The sequence below is a fragment of the Phoca vitulina genome, unplaced genomic scaffold, assembly GCF_004348235.1.
Source record: "Phoca vitulina isolate PV1807 unplaced genomic scaffold, GSC_HSeal_1.0 scaffold2, whole genome shotgun sequence".
In the NCBI taxonomy this organism is placed as follows: Eukaryota; Metazoa; Chordata; class Mammalia; order Carnivora; family Phocidae; genus Phoca; species Phoca vitulina.
The window spans coordinates 7,142,069-7,156,154 of NW_022589705.1; the positions used below are offsets into that span (position 1 = coordinate 7,142,069).

General features: G+C 35.5%; 1 protein-coding gene across 1 annotated transcript in view; it reads left to right on the forward strand.

The window, feature by feature from the left end:
- Nucleotides 1–14,080, forward strand: part of RSBN1 (round spermatid basic protein 1) — a 47,812-nt gene extending 33,732 nt beyond the window's left edge. The window contains exons 5-7 of the mRNA XM_032421170.1: nucleotides 5,724–5,891; nucleotides 7,352–7,460; nucleotides 8,100–14,080. Of these exons, the coding sequence (XP_032277061.1) occupies nucleotides 5,724–5,891; nucleotides 7,352–7,460; nucleotides 8,100–8,570 (748 nt within the window). The 3' untranslated portion in view covers nucleotides 8,571–14,080. The remainder of the gene's footprint in view (nucleotides 1–5,723; nucleotides 5,892–7,351; nucleotides 7,461–8,099) is intronic.
- The last annotated feature ends 6 nt before the right edge of the window (nucleotides 14,081–14,086 follow it).

Sequence of the window (14,086 nt, forward strand, 5' to 3'; positions counted from 1 at the left end):
GAATGTAGATTAATTTATTCTGGTACTCTGAAAAAAATCTCATTTTAATAAGAGTGAAAATGATTTATATTTGCTTAGACTATGGAAGTTACCCCAAATAAATATCCCAGAAGTGAGTTTGTTTGTTTATTTATTTTAAAAAGATTTTATTTATTTATTAGAGAGAGAGAGCAAGAGAAAGCACGAGCAGGGGGAGGGGAGAGGGGAGAGGGAGAGCGAGAAGCAAACTCTCCGCTGAGGAGGGAGCCCTAGGTGGGCTTGATCTCCAGGACCCTTAGCTTAACCGACTGAGCTACCCAGGCGCCTCCAGAAATGAGTTTTAATGGACTAGTCTGGACCTTACCTTAAAGCTTATAGGGGAATGATGCTAAAGCTAAATATGGAATAATCTTAGGTACTTGAGATACTGCATGAAAATACTTTGTAAAAAACTATATATGAATGCAAGGTGATGGCATGGTAGAACCTGGCAGAAAACTACTTCTGCACACTGCTTAGACCACGGCAGTTTTTGTATATCATGATGATGAGTCTGGAAATCCTAAATTCTTAAGTACTGTATACATTTTTTTGTTCTATAATTTTTCCAAAAAGGAAATGACCATTGTTTGTTTCCTGATTGTTACAAACTTTTAGAAAAATCAGGTAATAGAAAAAAGTAAAAAGAAGGCAAAAAATACCCATAATCCCACCTATTTAGGCATATTAACCTTTCAAATTTCAGTCTGTATTATACTCCTAAACTTTGTACACAAATGAACTCATTCTTTACATGATGTTTACTTTAAAACTTGGGTTTTTTTTTTAACCCCTTAAATTTATGTGTTATATTAAGATGCAGTTATATCATAATTTCTGAATGACTATGTTCTCACTGAATGGTTGTATCAAGATTTACGTAACCAATTCTTTTTTAGTGTAAGTTGCTTCCAGTTTTTCAATGTAAACAGGACTTCGACAAACATGACAGTGGTATGCTGGAGCCAGGCTCCCAGGGCCATTATTAGCCTCCCAATGCCACATTGAACGTGGTCACATTAGTTGCTTGAAATTGGCCATGTTGGGAGTATTTATACCACAGAAATAAGCAAATCAGCTACAATCAGCTATCTTCCCCTGAAGCCGGTTGTTAGGAATGTTTAACACATCACTGATTGTGGGTAGCAGGCTGGCTGGCTGGTTGGTAGGTAGGTGGATATATGTATCTTTGTGCATATGCATGTTTATTGTCTTAGTAGAAATTTTAAAGGTGCAGAGTATATACACATTTCTAAGTTGATCCAGGACTGTACCAATTTATACTCCCACCCAAATAGTGAGACAGTACCCTTTTCCCATACCCTCCATTAACTTTTTTTTTAAACTTTGTTGATCTGATTGGACAGAGATGTCTCATTTTGATTAGTTCTTCTTTGAGGGGTTTGTATTTCTTCTTTTGTGATTCCCTTTTCATTTTATCCATATGTTTACTAGGCTGTTTTTCATTTAAAATTTCTCTTTTTTTAGGACTATTAACTTTTTTTTATTTTGCAAATTTTCCTGCTCATTTTTTTTCTTTCAGCTTCAGTTTTTTTCTTTACTCACAGTTTTGGTTTTTTGTTTTTTTTTCTTCTCAGTTTATTTTTCTTTACACACAGATCTATCTTTTCCTCTGAGGTTTCTCTCCTAGTGGCTGAATTAGAAACGCCCTTCTCTCATTGAGTATTACAAAATATTCATCTACATTTTATCCTAGTACTTTTGTGATTTCAGTAGTTACATGTTTTACTTACCTGGTATTGATTTCAGGACAGAGGCAGGCATTCATCATTTTTTCCAAGTCGTTAGGCAGCTGTACCAACATCATTTACTTAATTTATTTTTTCTCCACTAATCTGAGGGGCTGTCAAATTTCATTTTTATTGGGGTTAAATACTCTTGAGTGAGGCATTCAAAAGCACTTTGAATTAGAGTGAGTAAATCAGAACTTAAACACTAATGTCATCTTTTTGTGTTAATGAGAACTCTGTATTGCTGAAAATGGTGGAATCAATGTGAGAAGCTGTCTGGTTATCAAGGGCACTGCTAATGAAGATGATCTTTGAATTTATGTACTTTAGAGTTAAATACATGCACAGGGTTTTAAAAAATCAAATGGTACAGTAGGGTTTGTAATGAAAAATCCTACCCACCTTTCCCTCCTTTTTACCAGAGACAAAAGACCATTTCTGTTTTTTAATGCCTTTTGTTTGAGGACTGTGGCAGGAAACTTGTCAGTTTCTTGGTATGATAGATAGGGACTCCTTCCTGTTCTCCAGTTAAATGACCCTTTCTTTACCCTCTTGTTCCCCGTTTCAACTTTTTGCCAGCTTTGCTTATACATTGTTGAGGTTAATTCATATTCTGCTTTAAAATTAGGTTTTATATGCTTTGTCAATAGGTCTGTTCTACAATTTGAAAGTCAGTAAATGGCATTTATAATATTATGGGAAGGTAAGTTTACTGCAGAGCTAACCAGTGGGCTAAAAATTTGTATCCTAAAGTTCCAATGTTATGTTAACGTTCAAAGGGATAATATACAAAAGGATCATTCTTTCCTATATTTCACCTAGATATTGAAAATCATGCACATTTTAATTAGTTTCATGTTTGGATTGTGCTGTTTTTTTTGTTTTAAGAAAATTGTTCTATTTTCCCTGCAGTTTCTGATTTACCCCTCTTTTGAAGGGGGACATACACTTTTCTTGACCATATCCCTAATACTTTGTATTCTTTTTTGCTCCAAATACATTTCTTTCTTCTAGAATCATACTTTCTACCCTATGACTATGACTTTAGCTTTTTTAATTAGTCTTTTTTTTTTTTTGAGAATATTGATAGTTACCTTGGATTCTGTGCTTTTATCATATCCTCAAGAATCCAGAACTTTAATCATACTGTCTACTAACACATCATTTTTTTTACCTGGAAATCTTTTGGAGCTCTGTGTTCTGTTCAGTGTGAAAAGCTTTACTTCACAGTTACCAACCTAGGACTTCCCACTTAATGCATTTTTACATTAACCTACAGTTGTCTTCTTCCTAGGCTTATTTCTTCTCTTGCTTTAGCACATTCTCAGGTAATATTCTAACAAAAGGAAGGTATTCTGAGTCATTATATGTCTGAAAAATTTTTTCTCATTAAATAGGATTGATAGTTTAGCTGGATTCCAGAGGATATATTTTCCCTAAATACTTCTAGCATTGCTCCAGTGTCTTCTGGTATGTAATATTGTTTATGAAAAGTCTTAATGCCAGTTTAATTTTGGGGTTTTTTTGTAGGTAATCTTTTTTCTTTTCCTCTCTGAAAGCTTAATTTCACAATGATGTATTAGGGTCTTTCGTTCTTTTTTTTTTTTTTTTTAATTTATTTGACAGAGAGAGACACGGCAAGAGAGGGAACACAAGCAGGGGGGGTGGGAGAGGGAGAAGCAGGCTTCCCGCTGAGCAGGGAGCCCAATGTGGGGCTCCATCCCAGGACCCTGGGATCATGACCTGAGCTGAAGGCAGACGTTTAATGACTGAGCCACCTAGGCGCCCCTGGATCTTTCATTCTTATTCTTATATTTAATCCTTTTTGTTGTTTGGTAGGTCCCTTAAATTTTAAAGATTCGTGTCTCCTTTTCTGGGAATTTTTCTTGCTTAATTGCTTTGGTAATCTCTTCATTTTCGTTGTTATTTCTTTCTGAAACCACTGTTGGTTGAGTAATAGATCTCTCATTTTGATTATTCTCATATTTCCTATTATCTTTTTGCTTTTGATTTTGGGACATTCACTTGATTTTTGTCTTTTAACCTTTCTTTTGAATTCTTACATTTCAGCATTGTTTATTTTGGTCTTTGTCAGGCTGCTACAGGCTGTCTTCACATAGTTGGTGATTTGTGGTTGACACATTCATATTTAGAAATAAAGCATTGGGCTTACTGAGCGTTCTATATATATTTTATATTTTAGTGAGGCTTGTCACTAGGTAGGTTTCACTATAGAGTTAATAGGCATAGAACTGGACATTAAAGGATATGTCCACATGCTGGAGGATTACATTAGTTCTATTAACATGGTAAGTTCAGTGTCTTTAGAGAAGAACACACAAGGTTTTTTTTGTTTTGTTTTGTTTTTTTGCTGAAAGTTTATCAGGATGCTTTTGGTCACAAGCAACAAAAATCTTGATTCAAACTGGTTCATAAAATAAGATGTTACCCCATGTATCAAGAAGTCCAGAAGCTTGGCCCTAGGCACTATAGTCAGTGACTCAGTACATTCATCAAAGAATCAGGTCTTTTCCTTTTGTCCGCTCTGTCATTCTCTTTGCCTGTGCTTTGTACTCATGATGGCTTTCTTTATGGTTCCTGGATGATGATTACGGTTCTAGGCATCACATGGATCTGGTTATATGCAATAGAAGAAAAAACTATCTTTTCTTGTACTTCTCTCTCAGGGCTAGGAGACTTCCCAAGTCTCCTTAGCAGATTTCCTCTCTTAACTGCTGGCAAGAATCAGTTCATTCTCATTTTTAAATCAGTCACTGGCAAGGGGAGTGCACTTACCACAATTTGTCAGGATTCATTAGGACTACTTCTGAAGCTTGTAAATGAGGTCCTTTACAGGGTAGGAGCAGATACCTAATGAGAATCAGAGTTTTGTCAGGGAAATAAATAGGAGAGATGGATGCTGGGTGGGTCAATCACAGTCTTTCCCATGGGGGTAGATGCCTGACTTCATTTTATCCACAGGGGTGGCAGATGACTGGTTTATTTGCAGAATTTCACTTTAATTCCCTCTTTCTCAGCCTTACCTCATTTCTGTCTATTATCATCATTATTCTTGGCCTTTTTTCTTTTTTTCTTTCTCTCTTCTCCTCTCCTCTCCTCTCTCCTCTCCTCTCCTCCTCTCCTCTTTTCTTTTTCTTTTTCATTTTCTTTTGTTCTCCCCCTTTGCCTCTTAATGCTTCTCTAAGGTCTTTTGGGCAGGCCAGCTGCCTTTTTAGTTACCATTCCCTTCATGTGTATTCTAGGCCTGTGGCTTTCTCTGCTCAGTTTATTAGTCTAAGACACTTGTGATCATTTTCCACCTTCCAGAAATTTGTTGATATTATTAATTAACTAATTCATTTCCTTTGTTGGTTCTTATTCATTCCTTTACTATCACCTTTAGATTATTAGATTTAGAAATTTTTGTATTCACATGTATTCAGTATCAACAGTTATCACTTCATAGCCAGTTCTGTTTCATCTGTACTCCCATCCATTCGTGCATCTCCCCTCCCTCACCCCTACCATATTAGTTTGAAGCCTTTTACTTTCATTTTAATGTAGAAGGAGATCAAGTACATGCTCAGTTTGCCATCTTGAATCAGGTCTAGTAGAATGTTTTGAGAGTTAAGATGACTCAGAGTAAAGAAACATACAGCCTTGAACTTTGAATTGTGTTTTCTGAATTTAGTTTTAGAAAACTAAATTTTATATATTCCAACACTACACTTGAGCCAAATCAAAGATATAGCTTCTATATTATCATGACATCCTTAGGGAAGAAGGTAATCATATTAAGCATTACAATATATAGTATGTTAAATGCTAATGATCAAAATCATTGAATCCTTATTAGTCCTGGTCTTATTTAAAATTTGATATTTTAGCAGCCTTTTTCACCTTATTGCTGTTCATACTTTCCCCCCCTTTACTTCACAACCAAATCAACTCCAGATCAATGAATGAAATTAAAAATCTCCAGTACCTACCTCGGACCAGTGAACCCCGTGAAGTCCTCTTTGAAGACAGGACAAGAGCTCATGCCGACCATGTAGGTCAGGGGTTTGACTGGCAGAGTACGGCTGCTGTTGGGGTTTTGAAAGCTGTGCAGTTTGGTGAATGGTAAGTTAAGGGAACTCAACTGCAAGGTTGGTTAATGTTGTCTGAGAAAATGTGGACTCAATTTAAAGGTTGGGGACTAACTTTTTTAGAAATTGTGGTAAAATACACGTAACATTAAACTGAAAAATCTTAGTCATTTTAAGTGTACATTTCAGAGGTGTTAAGTATATTTACATTGTTGTGAAGCAGATTTAGAGAACTTTATCTTGCAGAACTGTAACTCTATACCCACTTAACAATAACTCCCTTTCTCCTCTCTCCCCAGCTCCTGGTAACCTTCATTGTACTTTCTGTTTCTGTGAATTTGACTACTTTAAATACTTCATATAAGTGGAATCATACAGTAGTTTTTTGTGACTGGCTTATTTTTGCTAGCATAATATCCTCAGGGTTCATCCATATTGTGTCATGTGTTACGATTTCCTTCCTTTTTAAGGCTGAATAGTATTCCATTATATGTATATGGTACATTAGCATTCATTCATCAGTGGACACTTGGGTTGCTTCCACCTTTTGGCTGCTGTGAACAAATATCTCTTCATGTCTCTGCTTTCAGTTTTTTGGGTATATACCCAGAAGTGGAATTGCTAGATCATTTGATAATTTTATTTTTAATTTTTGGAGGAACTGCTAATACTATTTTCCATAGTGGCTGCACCCCCCCCCCCTTTTTAAAAGATTTTATTTATTTATTTGACAGACAGGAGAGAGGGAACACAAGCAGGGGAAGTGGGAGAGGGAGAAGCAGGCTTCCCGCTGAGCAGGGAGCCCAATGTGGGGCTCGATCCCAGGACCCTGGGATCATGACCTGAGCTGAAGGCAGACACTTAACAACTGAGCCACCCAGGCGCCCTGTTGCTTCACCCTTTTACATTCAATTGGAACCCAAAGCTCAGAGCATAGAATTTAGCTTATTTAAAAACTATTTTGTTTTTCATATTTATAACTTCAGGGCCTTCAATATTACTATAGAGTTTGATCTGACCTTATTTAGAAGTATAGTTCAGTCACAGCTCGACAGTATTTCAAGTACATCATTCAGCTTTTTTCTCCCCCCTCTCTACTTTGGAAACTGAAGGCGTGATATTTATGTGGCTGATACGTTTTCTCTCCACTTTGTTCCATCCTGATGATGACATTACAGGGTGGCCTGGAAATGGTGGCGCAGAGTGGTGAGAGGATGCAGATGCAAGTAGTTTAGAATGAAACTGTTTTTAGTCATTGTTATTTTGATTTTGTAACAACTAATCTAATTTTCATTTTTTTAAAAACAGCTTTATTGGTGTTTTATTTATTTTTAAAGTCTTGATTAAAAAACGTAAATGTACACTCTTGTTTGTAGGAGCTGTGGGTCTATTTCTAGGCTAGTAGTAGCATTTCTAGGAATAGGAGAAATGAAATTTGTCATCATTTTCCATTATGAGATGCATGTTTCTAAAATCTGATTTTGTTAATCTTAGGAGTGACCAACCTCGCATAACCAAAGATGTGATTTGTTTTCATGCTGAGGATTTTACTGATGTTGTACAGAGACTTCAGTTAGACCTTCATGAACCTCCGGTTTCCCAGGTAAACTCTTGCTTTTTTATTACCTTTCGAGTGAGATAATAGAAATAAGTGCCTGTTACCCATTTTATTTTGCATTTGCTCTTATAATTGGATACATGGGATGGTAAATTTAATTTTATTACTATTAAAAGCTGTGTGTGGAGGGTGTCAGAAAGTCATTAAAACAGAACTTCCCAAGCAGAATGCTTAAAATCGCTTTAATCTTTGGGCTGCCAGGTGGGCCCAGATGGTCAGAGGGTCTAGGCTGCTCAGTTCTGGCTGGAAGCAGTCTCAGCTGATAACCGCATTGCACTGTGTGTCCTCACATGGAAAAGGTTGAAAGACACAGGAGCAGATAAGTGTTGCCCTTCTGTGTGGCAAAGAATACATTATTGATACCTAGCTGCATTTTGAAACAGTTGTTTAAATGATTCCTTAGGCCATCCTGACTTTAACCTGTACTTTGTTCCTAGAGAGGTAGGAAAGTATGAGGACAAGTGTTTCCCAGGCATTACAGGAAATTTTAGAGAGTTGTCTATTATTTAGTATTGCTTGGCTTTAATTTGGCCCTACTGCAGTTTTCCTGTGTTAATTCTGATGTTTTATTTTACTAAATTTTTACATATTTTAAAGTGTCATGCAACTTTCTTTTCCCTGCAGTGTGTACAGTGGGTGGATGAAGCTAAACTAAACCAAATGAGGCGGGAAGGCATTCGTTACGCTAGAATTCAGCTGTGTGACAATGATATTTACTTCATCCCTAGAAATGTCATTCATCAGTTCAAAACAGTGTCAGCAGTGTGCAGCTTAGCTTGGCATATAAGGCTTAAACAGTACCACCCTGTTGTGGAAGCCACTCAAAACACAGAAAGCAGTTCTACCATGGACTGTGATTTAACTGGAAAGCAAGAATTAGAAGTTGACTCCCAGTGTGTGAGGGTAAAAACTGAATCTGAAGAAACATGCAGAGAGATGCAGCTTTTGCCAACTGCTTCATCGTCCTTCCCTTCATCGGAACTTAAACTACAGCAAGATCAGATGACTCAGCCTGTTCCAGTTTTAAAGGTGGAAAGTAGACTGGACTCTGACCAGCAACACAATCTACAGGAACATTCGAGCACTCCTGTGTGATATGTACATATTCAAACACATTTTTTAACTTTTTTAAATTTTGATGTGAAGTTATAGTTTTATAACTGGCTTAAGTTAAGTTTTATTGGAGAAATCTTGCCTATAATTCTATAAAGAGAAATGACATTCCACAAATGTCAAGCATATCTTTTTTACACAGATTATGCAAAGTTAAGAGTTGTATCTTATCCCGTTAGTACAGTATGTAATAGTGGGTCTGCTGCTACTTTCTGTTTTAAGGTGTGAGGTAACAATTCAATCTCTTCTCCAAATCAAACAGAATTCTCTGGAATAACAGATTCTTATTTGGTAAATTATTCACTTCCCTTAATTTTATCTTGCCTTGTCTCTTGCCATATTTGCTGTTTTATGATAGAAGATCAGATTTATGCTTTGGTACTTGTGTCTTTATGGCACGGATTCAGTTTCTACAGTAAAAATGGCAAAAGTTGCAGGAAAGAGTTCTTGCATCTTGTTCATGGGCAAGTAAGTTCCAACCGCAAAGAACAGGTAGTTTCTAAGGAAAATTCAGTGGCTCTCTGGTTTCTTAACAAAAGAGAAAGCACAGCACTTTCTGATCCAAACTGTCTTTTTTGTATCTGTTATTTAAAGCCCAGTGGATATTTCAATTAAAAATATCTAAAGATGAATAGTCCTTGGTCATTCATTATCCATGGTTCATTAATCTCTTCTAGAATACATGGTAACTATGGAAGATAATTGGGTAAAAGAGATAATGTTGACATGATACTCTATCATTCTGCTACCTAGCATCCTCACACTTTGTGTGGATACTTTTGCTTCCTAAATTGATCACGAGTATCAAATTTAGAGAATGATATCAGTCTTTCTGATGAGGCTGCCATATTTTGTGCATGAAACTTAGGAAAAACTGTTTTTGTCACTTGGCATCAACTTCTTCATGATAAAGATCTGTTGAGACACTTCAATTCACAGTTTTAACTGGTGAATACTTGGGTTTATTTACTATTATTCTGTGTTGCTATGGTCTAATAAAGAATATGGCACTAGACTTCATCCTAGAGTTTCAGGTAACCTACTGCTTAGTGCCTGAGTATTTAAATTTTTTTTTTTTTTTCCCAAACAGGCACAGTTCATATAGCTGGTGTAGTCTTAACTTTCCATTATTTTAGAATGTTAACATGATACACATTTCACTTTCTCTTAGTTAATAATACAATAGGCCTTTTGTTCATTAAAGGAAGAGTATTCCCCACACCTAAGACCAGATTCTTGTATCTACCTGGTTATTGTGCAATTTGGAGATTTTTTTTTCCTGGAGGGTGAGATTTGGAATATTTACAGTTAACATAGGCAAAAAAAAGATGCTGCTTTATTATGTTTGTCACCATGAAAACTTAGCTGCATCTTTTGAAATATCAAATATGAATTTTCTCTAAAATATTCTGAAATAGGCTAAATCTTATATAAATATTACTTTGTGCAATATTGTTGTGTAGTTAAATGCATATTAGCAAAGTATAGAGGTCACTGTGTAAACCGATAGAAAAGTAACCATCAGCAAATACTGCAGTGATTAGTTAGAATCTGTATTATTCCTTATATATATGTATATGTATGTATTCTCTGTTACAAAGGATGAAGACAAATAAGAGAAACATTTCAATGTAAACCATTTATGAATTGGAAGTGATGTTGGTTTTAGTTATCTTTGTAAATAAGGTAATTAGAATGGTATGAAAAGTAATGTGATTATTGCAGGGGTGTTTTAAAATCTTGGGTATAAATTCTAGGGTAAATTCTAGTTTATCAAGACTAGTTTTTAAAGGGACCTGCCTTTGAGGGTGTTTTTTCTTATTTTGGAGGGGGGGAGGTTAATCACAAAAGTATATGGATTGGGTTTTCTTGTTTTTGTTTTTCTGTCCAGAAGAATTTCATAGAGCTTTACTAGGCTGTGCAAAGTAGAATTCTTCTCAGGCAACATTTGCTTTTTAAAATAATCATGAAGAACAAGGTTGTTAAAGCAAAAACTTTTTTTATTTTTATTTTCTTGTCTTCCAAGATCCGATTTCCCTATCTCCCACTTGCCATCCAGCAGATGCCATCTGTCATCTAAGCTGGTCATTACTAATAAACAAGGAGACTGTCTCCTGACAGCCAGCACTGTGTATAATCACTCAGGAACCAGCGGATCTGCAAAGACCTACAATCAAAAGCAAATCCCCATTTTCCTTTTATAAAACATTTCTACCCTCACCTCCAATATAAACACATTAAAAGAGTATACAAATGTTTAAAATCATGTACTAATAAATTAATTGTATGTTAGAATTGCAATAGAATGGAGAGAGAAACATTTAGCTAGTAATGTATCTGGAAACTGAATGTCCTATGTGAGTATTAGATTTAATAGCATGCTTTAAAGACTGATGAATATAAAAGCTCAAGTTTTGAGTTTCCTTACTGCTTTCAAAGTTGTATCCTAGTTTAGTGATACAAATGATTGCAATTTTTCTAAATCTCGAAATTATTTGGTTTGGTGGAGTGAGGCATGGAGCAATCTGGCGTCTTCTGATTTGTAAAGTAGTGATGGCAGTGAAGTTGTATCTGAAATTTAAGCTGATCTTCCTTTTTGGTATATTATCTGTTGTGCCAACTCTTTGAGATTACTTGCAGAATGTGGCTGTAAGTTTGAGTATTTTGTGGAGCAGAGGGATATTTTAAAAATGTGCTTATGGAAAGGACCCAATAAATGAATATTCCTAACTTAGTAACTAGAATGATTTTATGGTATTCATAAATAAGGATAAAAGTCTTCCCCCTGCCCCAGAAGTCATTCTGTAATTACCAAGATATGCTAGGAGTAGGATTATGATTCAGAGGTATCCCAAATTCATAAAGCAATAATAATAAAAACCTACATATTAGTTTTCCCCTCCAAAGTTTTAACTCTTTAAAAATGAATTCCTAAGCTTAATTGTACTTTTAATTTGCTTATTCAGTACTTAGAATTTGTTTCACTGGTACTTTATTATTTTTAATTAAAAACTTGCAAGGTGCCCTTTCCCCTTGGAGACAGTTGGAATATCAGTTGACAGGTATTACAAGCTCTTGTAGGGGGAAAATGGAGCTTGTTTAATAAAATCCTTTACCAAACCTTAGGAAAAGAGGTCTTGCAACATCTTGCATCAGTCTTAATAGGCATAAAGTTCACACTTAATGCCTGGAGAAACTTTTGCTTATTGCCTTTCCCTCTATAAATAGTGTCTAGAATGAAAACTAATTTAGAAACGAGACTCCAAGATTCAAGAAAACCCTTAGTGAATATATTCTTGATCATTAATATTAGCCCATTATATTTTCATCTGTATTTGCCATTAAAGCTTATTTGCATTTATACCTTTAGGATAATTGAGTTTGTGTCTTTCTAATCTATTTTGTCATTGCTACAGGTTTAAAAAAAAAGAGCCTTTCACTAGTACATGGCAGAAATTCATATTTCTGCTAAGTTTTTTTTTTTTTAAACAAGTTGTAGCTGTATTTATTGGTCATGCAGTAAGTAGAGGAAATGTACAAGACAAATGTTTTTCTTTAGCACATAAGGGACCTATCCTCATCCTGAAAGTTTGTTGCTTTAAAAGCAAGTATCTCCATAAATATTATGGCCTTCCATTTTCTTCATAAATTTTTTATGATCCACTTGTGCATGTAGTTGAGACCACTGTCTCTTAATATAGCACTTTTCAATTCTCTAAAGAAATACTTATGTAGTACTTCTATCACATGTTGTAAATTTTCATGTAATAGTGTTTTCTGTGACTAAACTCCATTTTGATTGGCAGCTAAGACTTTTTTTTTTTTTTTTCCTGTGGCTTTAATTTATCTAAGAGGTCTTTGCATATAGATGAAATGTATAATTTGCCTGGCGGACTATTTGCGTTGTGTGGCCTTAGTTTGTTTATTGACATTAACGAGTGTTTTAAAAAGGTTTTTAATGAATAGTCTTAAATCTAAATTTGTGTGAATAATAATCCTTTTAACACAGTGCTTTTTGTAGCTGTCTAAGTGTGTTAAATTGTTAAGCTATTTCTTTGTAAAATAGGACAATGGAATGCATAGAGGTTTTTTTTTTTCCCTGTAAAGTATTTTTTTAATAAACAAAAGTCTGATTTGTCCTTTACTTATGTTTCATGAGAAAATGAATAGTACATGTGAATTCTAGGTACCTGGAACCTGTTTTTAAAGTATTAATCCCCCACTTTCTATGTCCCCTGTCATTTTCTAATCTAGAAAATCTTGTGACTTTTCTTTCCTAAAGAAAGAAAAGGTCAGAGAAAGAAAGAAAAGGTCAGAGATAATGGGAAAATTCCATCATACGGAGATGCAACTAGTTTTTGGGAAGAAGAAAAGCTACACTTGGCATTTGTGGCACTTGGGCCCTCTGATGCTTGTATCTACTTGAGAGGACAATCTTAAATTTTTAATCTGATGATGTCCATATTTTTCAAAGTACATGCAAGCAAGCAGTGTTAATGAAGATGGTGAATAGACATTTTGGATGTCATTGATGTATTAAGTGACACAATGCAATGGGGTTTTTTCCCTCATGAATTTTCGTGTGAACTTTTCTTTGAGATACTTGCTAAGCCCTGATAGACCTTAGTTCTGATTAGGAAAAGAAAAGGACGGGAACTAATGTTCTCTGAGTAACTGCCACAGGCCAGGCACTTTCTAGGAGGGTATCTCATTTAATCTTCACAGCCCTTAGTATTTAGTAGGAAGATAATAAATACAGGTGAGAAAGCAGGCTTGTTAGGTTGAATAAATTGCCTAAGATCACACAGTTCTTTAATTGGGGCAGGGATTTGAATGCAGTTCTTGGTTCAAAGCCCATGCAGTGTTGTGGCAGCCTTAGAAAGGACTGAAAACTTCGTAAAAAGGGGCACCTGGAAGATGATTTGCTACTTCCTACTATTCCATAATGCAACTTAACCTGATTTCAATTCTAACATGAATTCCCCCCAAAGTCTCTGTGCGCTAAGCAATGAAGTAAAATGCTTGTAATTTAGGTCTTAAAGCAAATATTTAGATACACAATGACGACTTTTTCATTTGTCATTTATCCGTTTGGTTTTTTTTCAAGTTGGCCATTTGTCCCGAAACCCAACAGAATTAAGGGGAAAAGCTGTCAGGAAGCAAAATCAGAAGTGTGCAATATAAAAATAAATCAGGCCTGGGTGAAATAATTTTTAGTTCTGTGCGAGTTACTTTTACTTTTTAGTGGCTTTTTCCTTGTCAGTAAAATGGGACTTCACCTTACCCCGATTTAATAGTTAAGAAATGCTCTTAAAACTTAGAATCGCATTTCTTAGGCTTTCTGAAGTGGTAGCTGGTGTGACGATTATCTGTCACTAGCTTTGTCTGACTCAAATGGCTATATGCAAGCAAGGACACCGCTTCGAGTGGAGTGGGAATGGCCGTTAGAGGTCAGTGTTCCATTAATGGCCAAAAAAAACCCCCGTGCAGTACAGAGG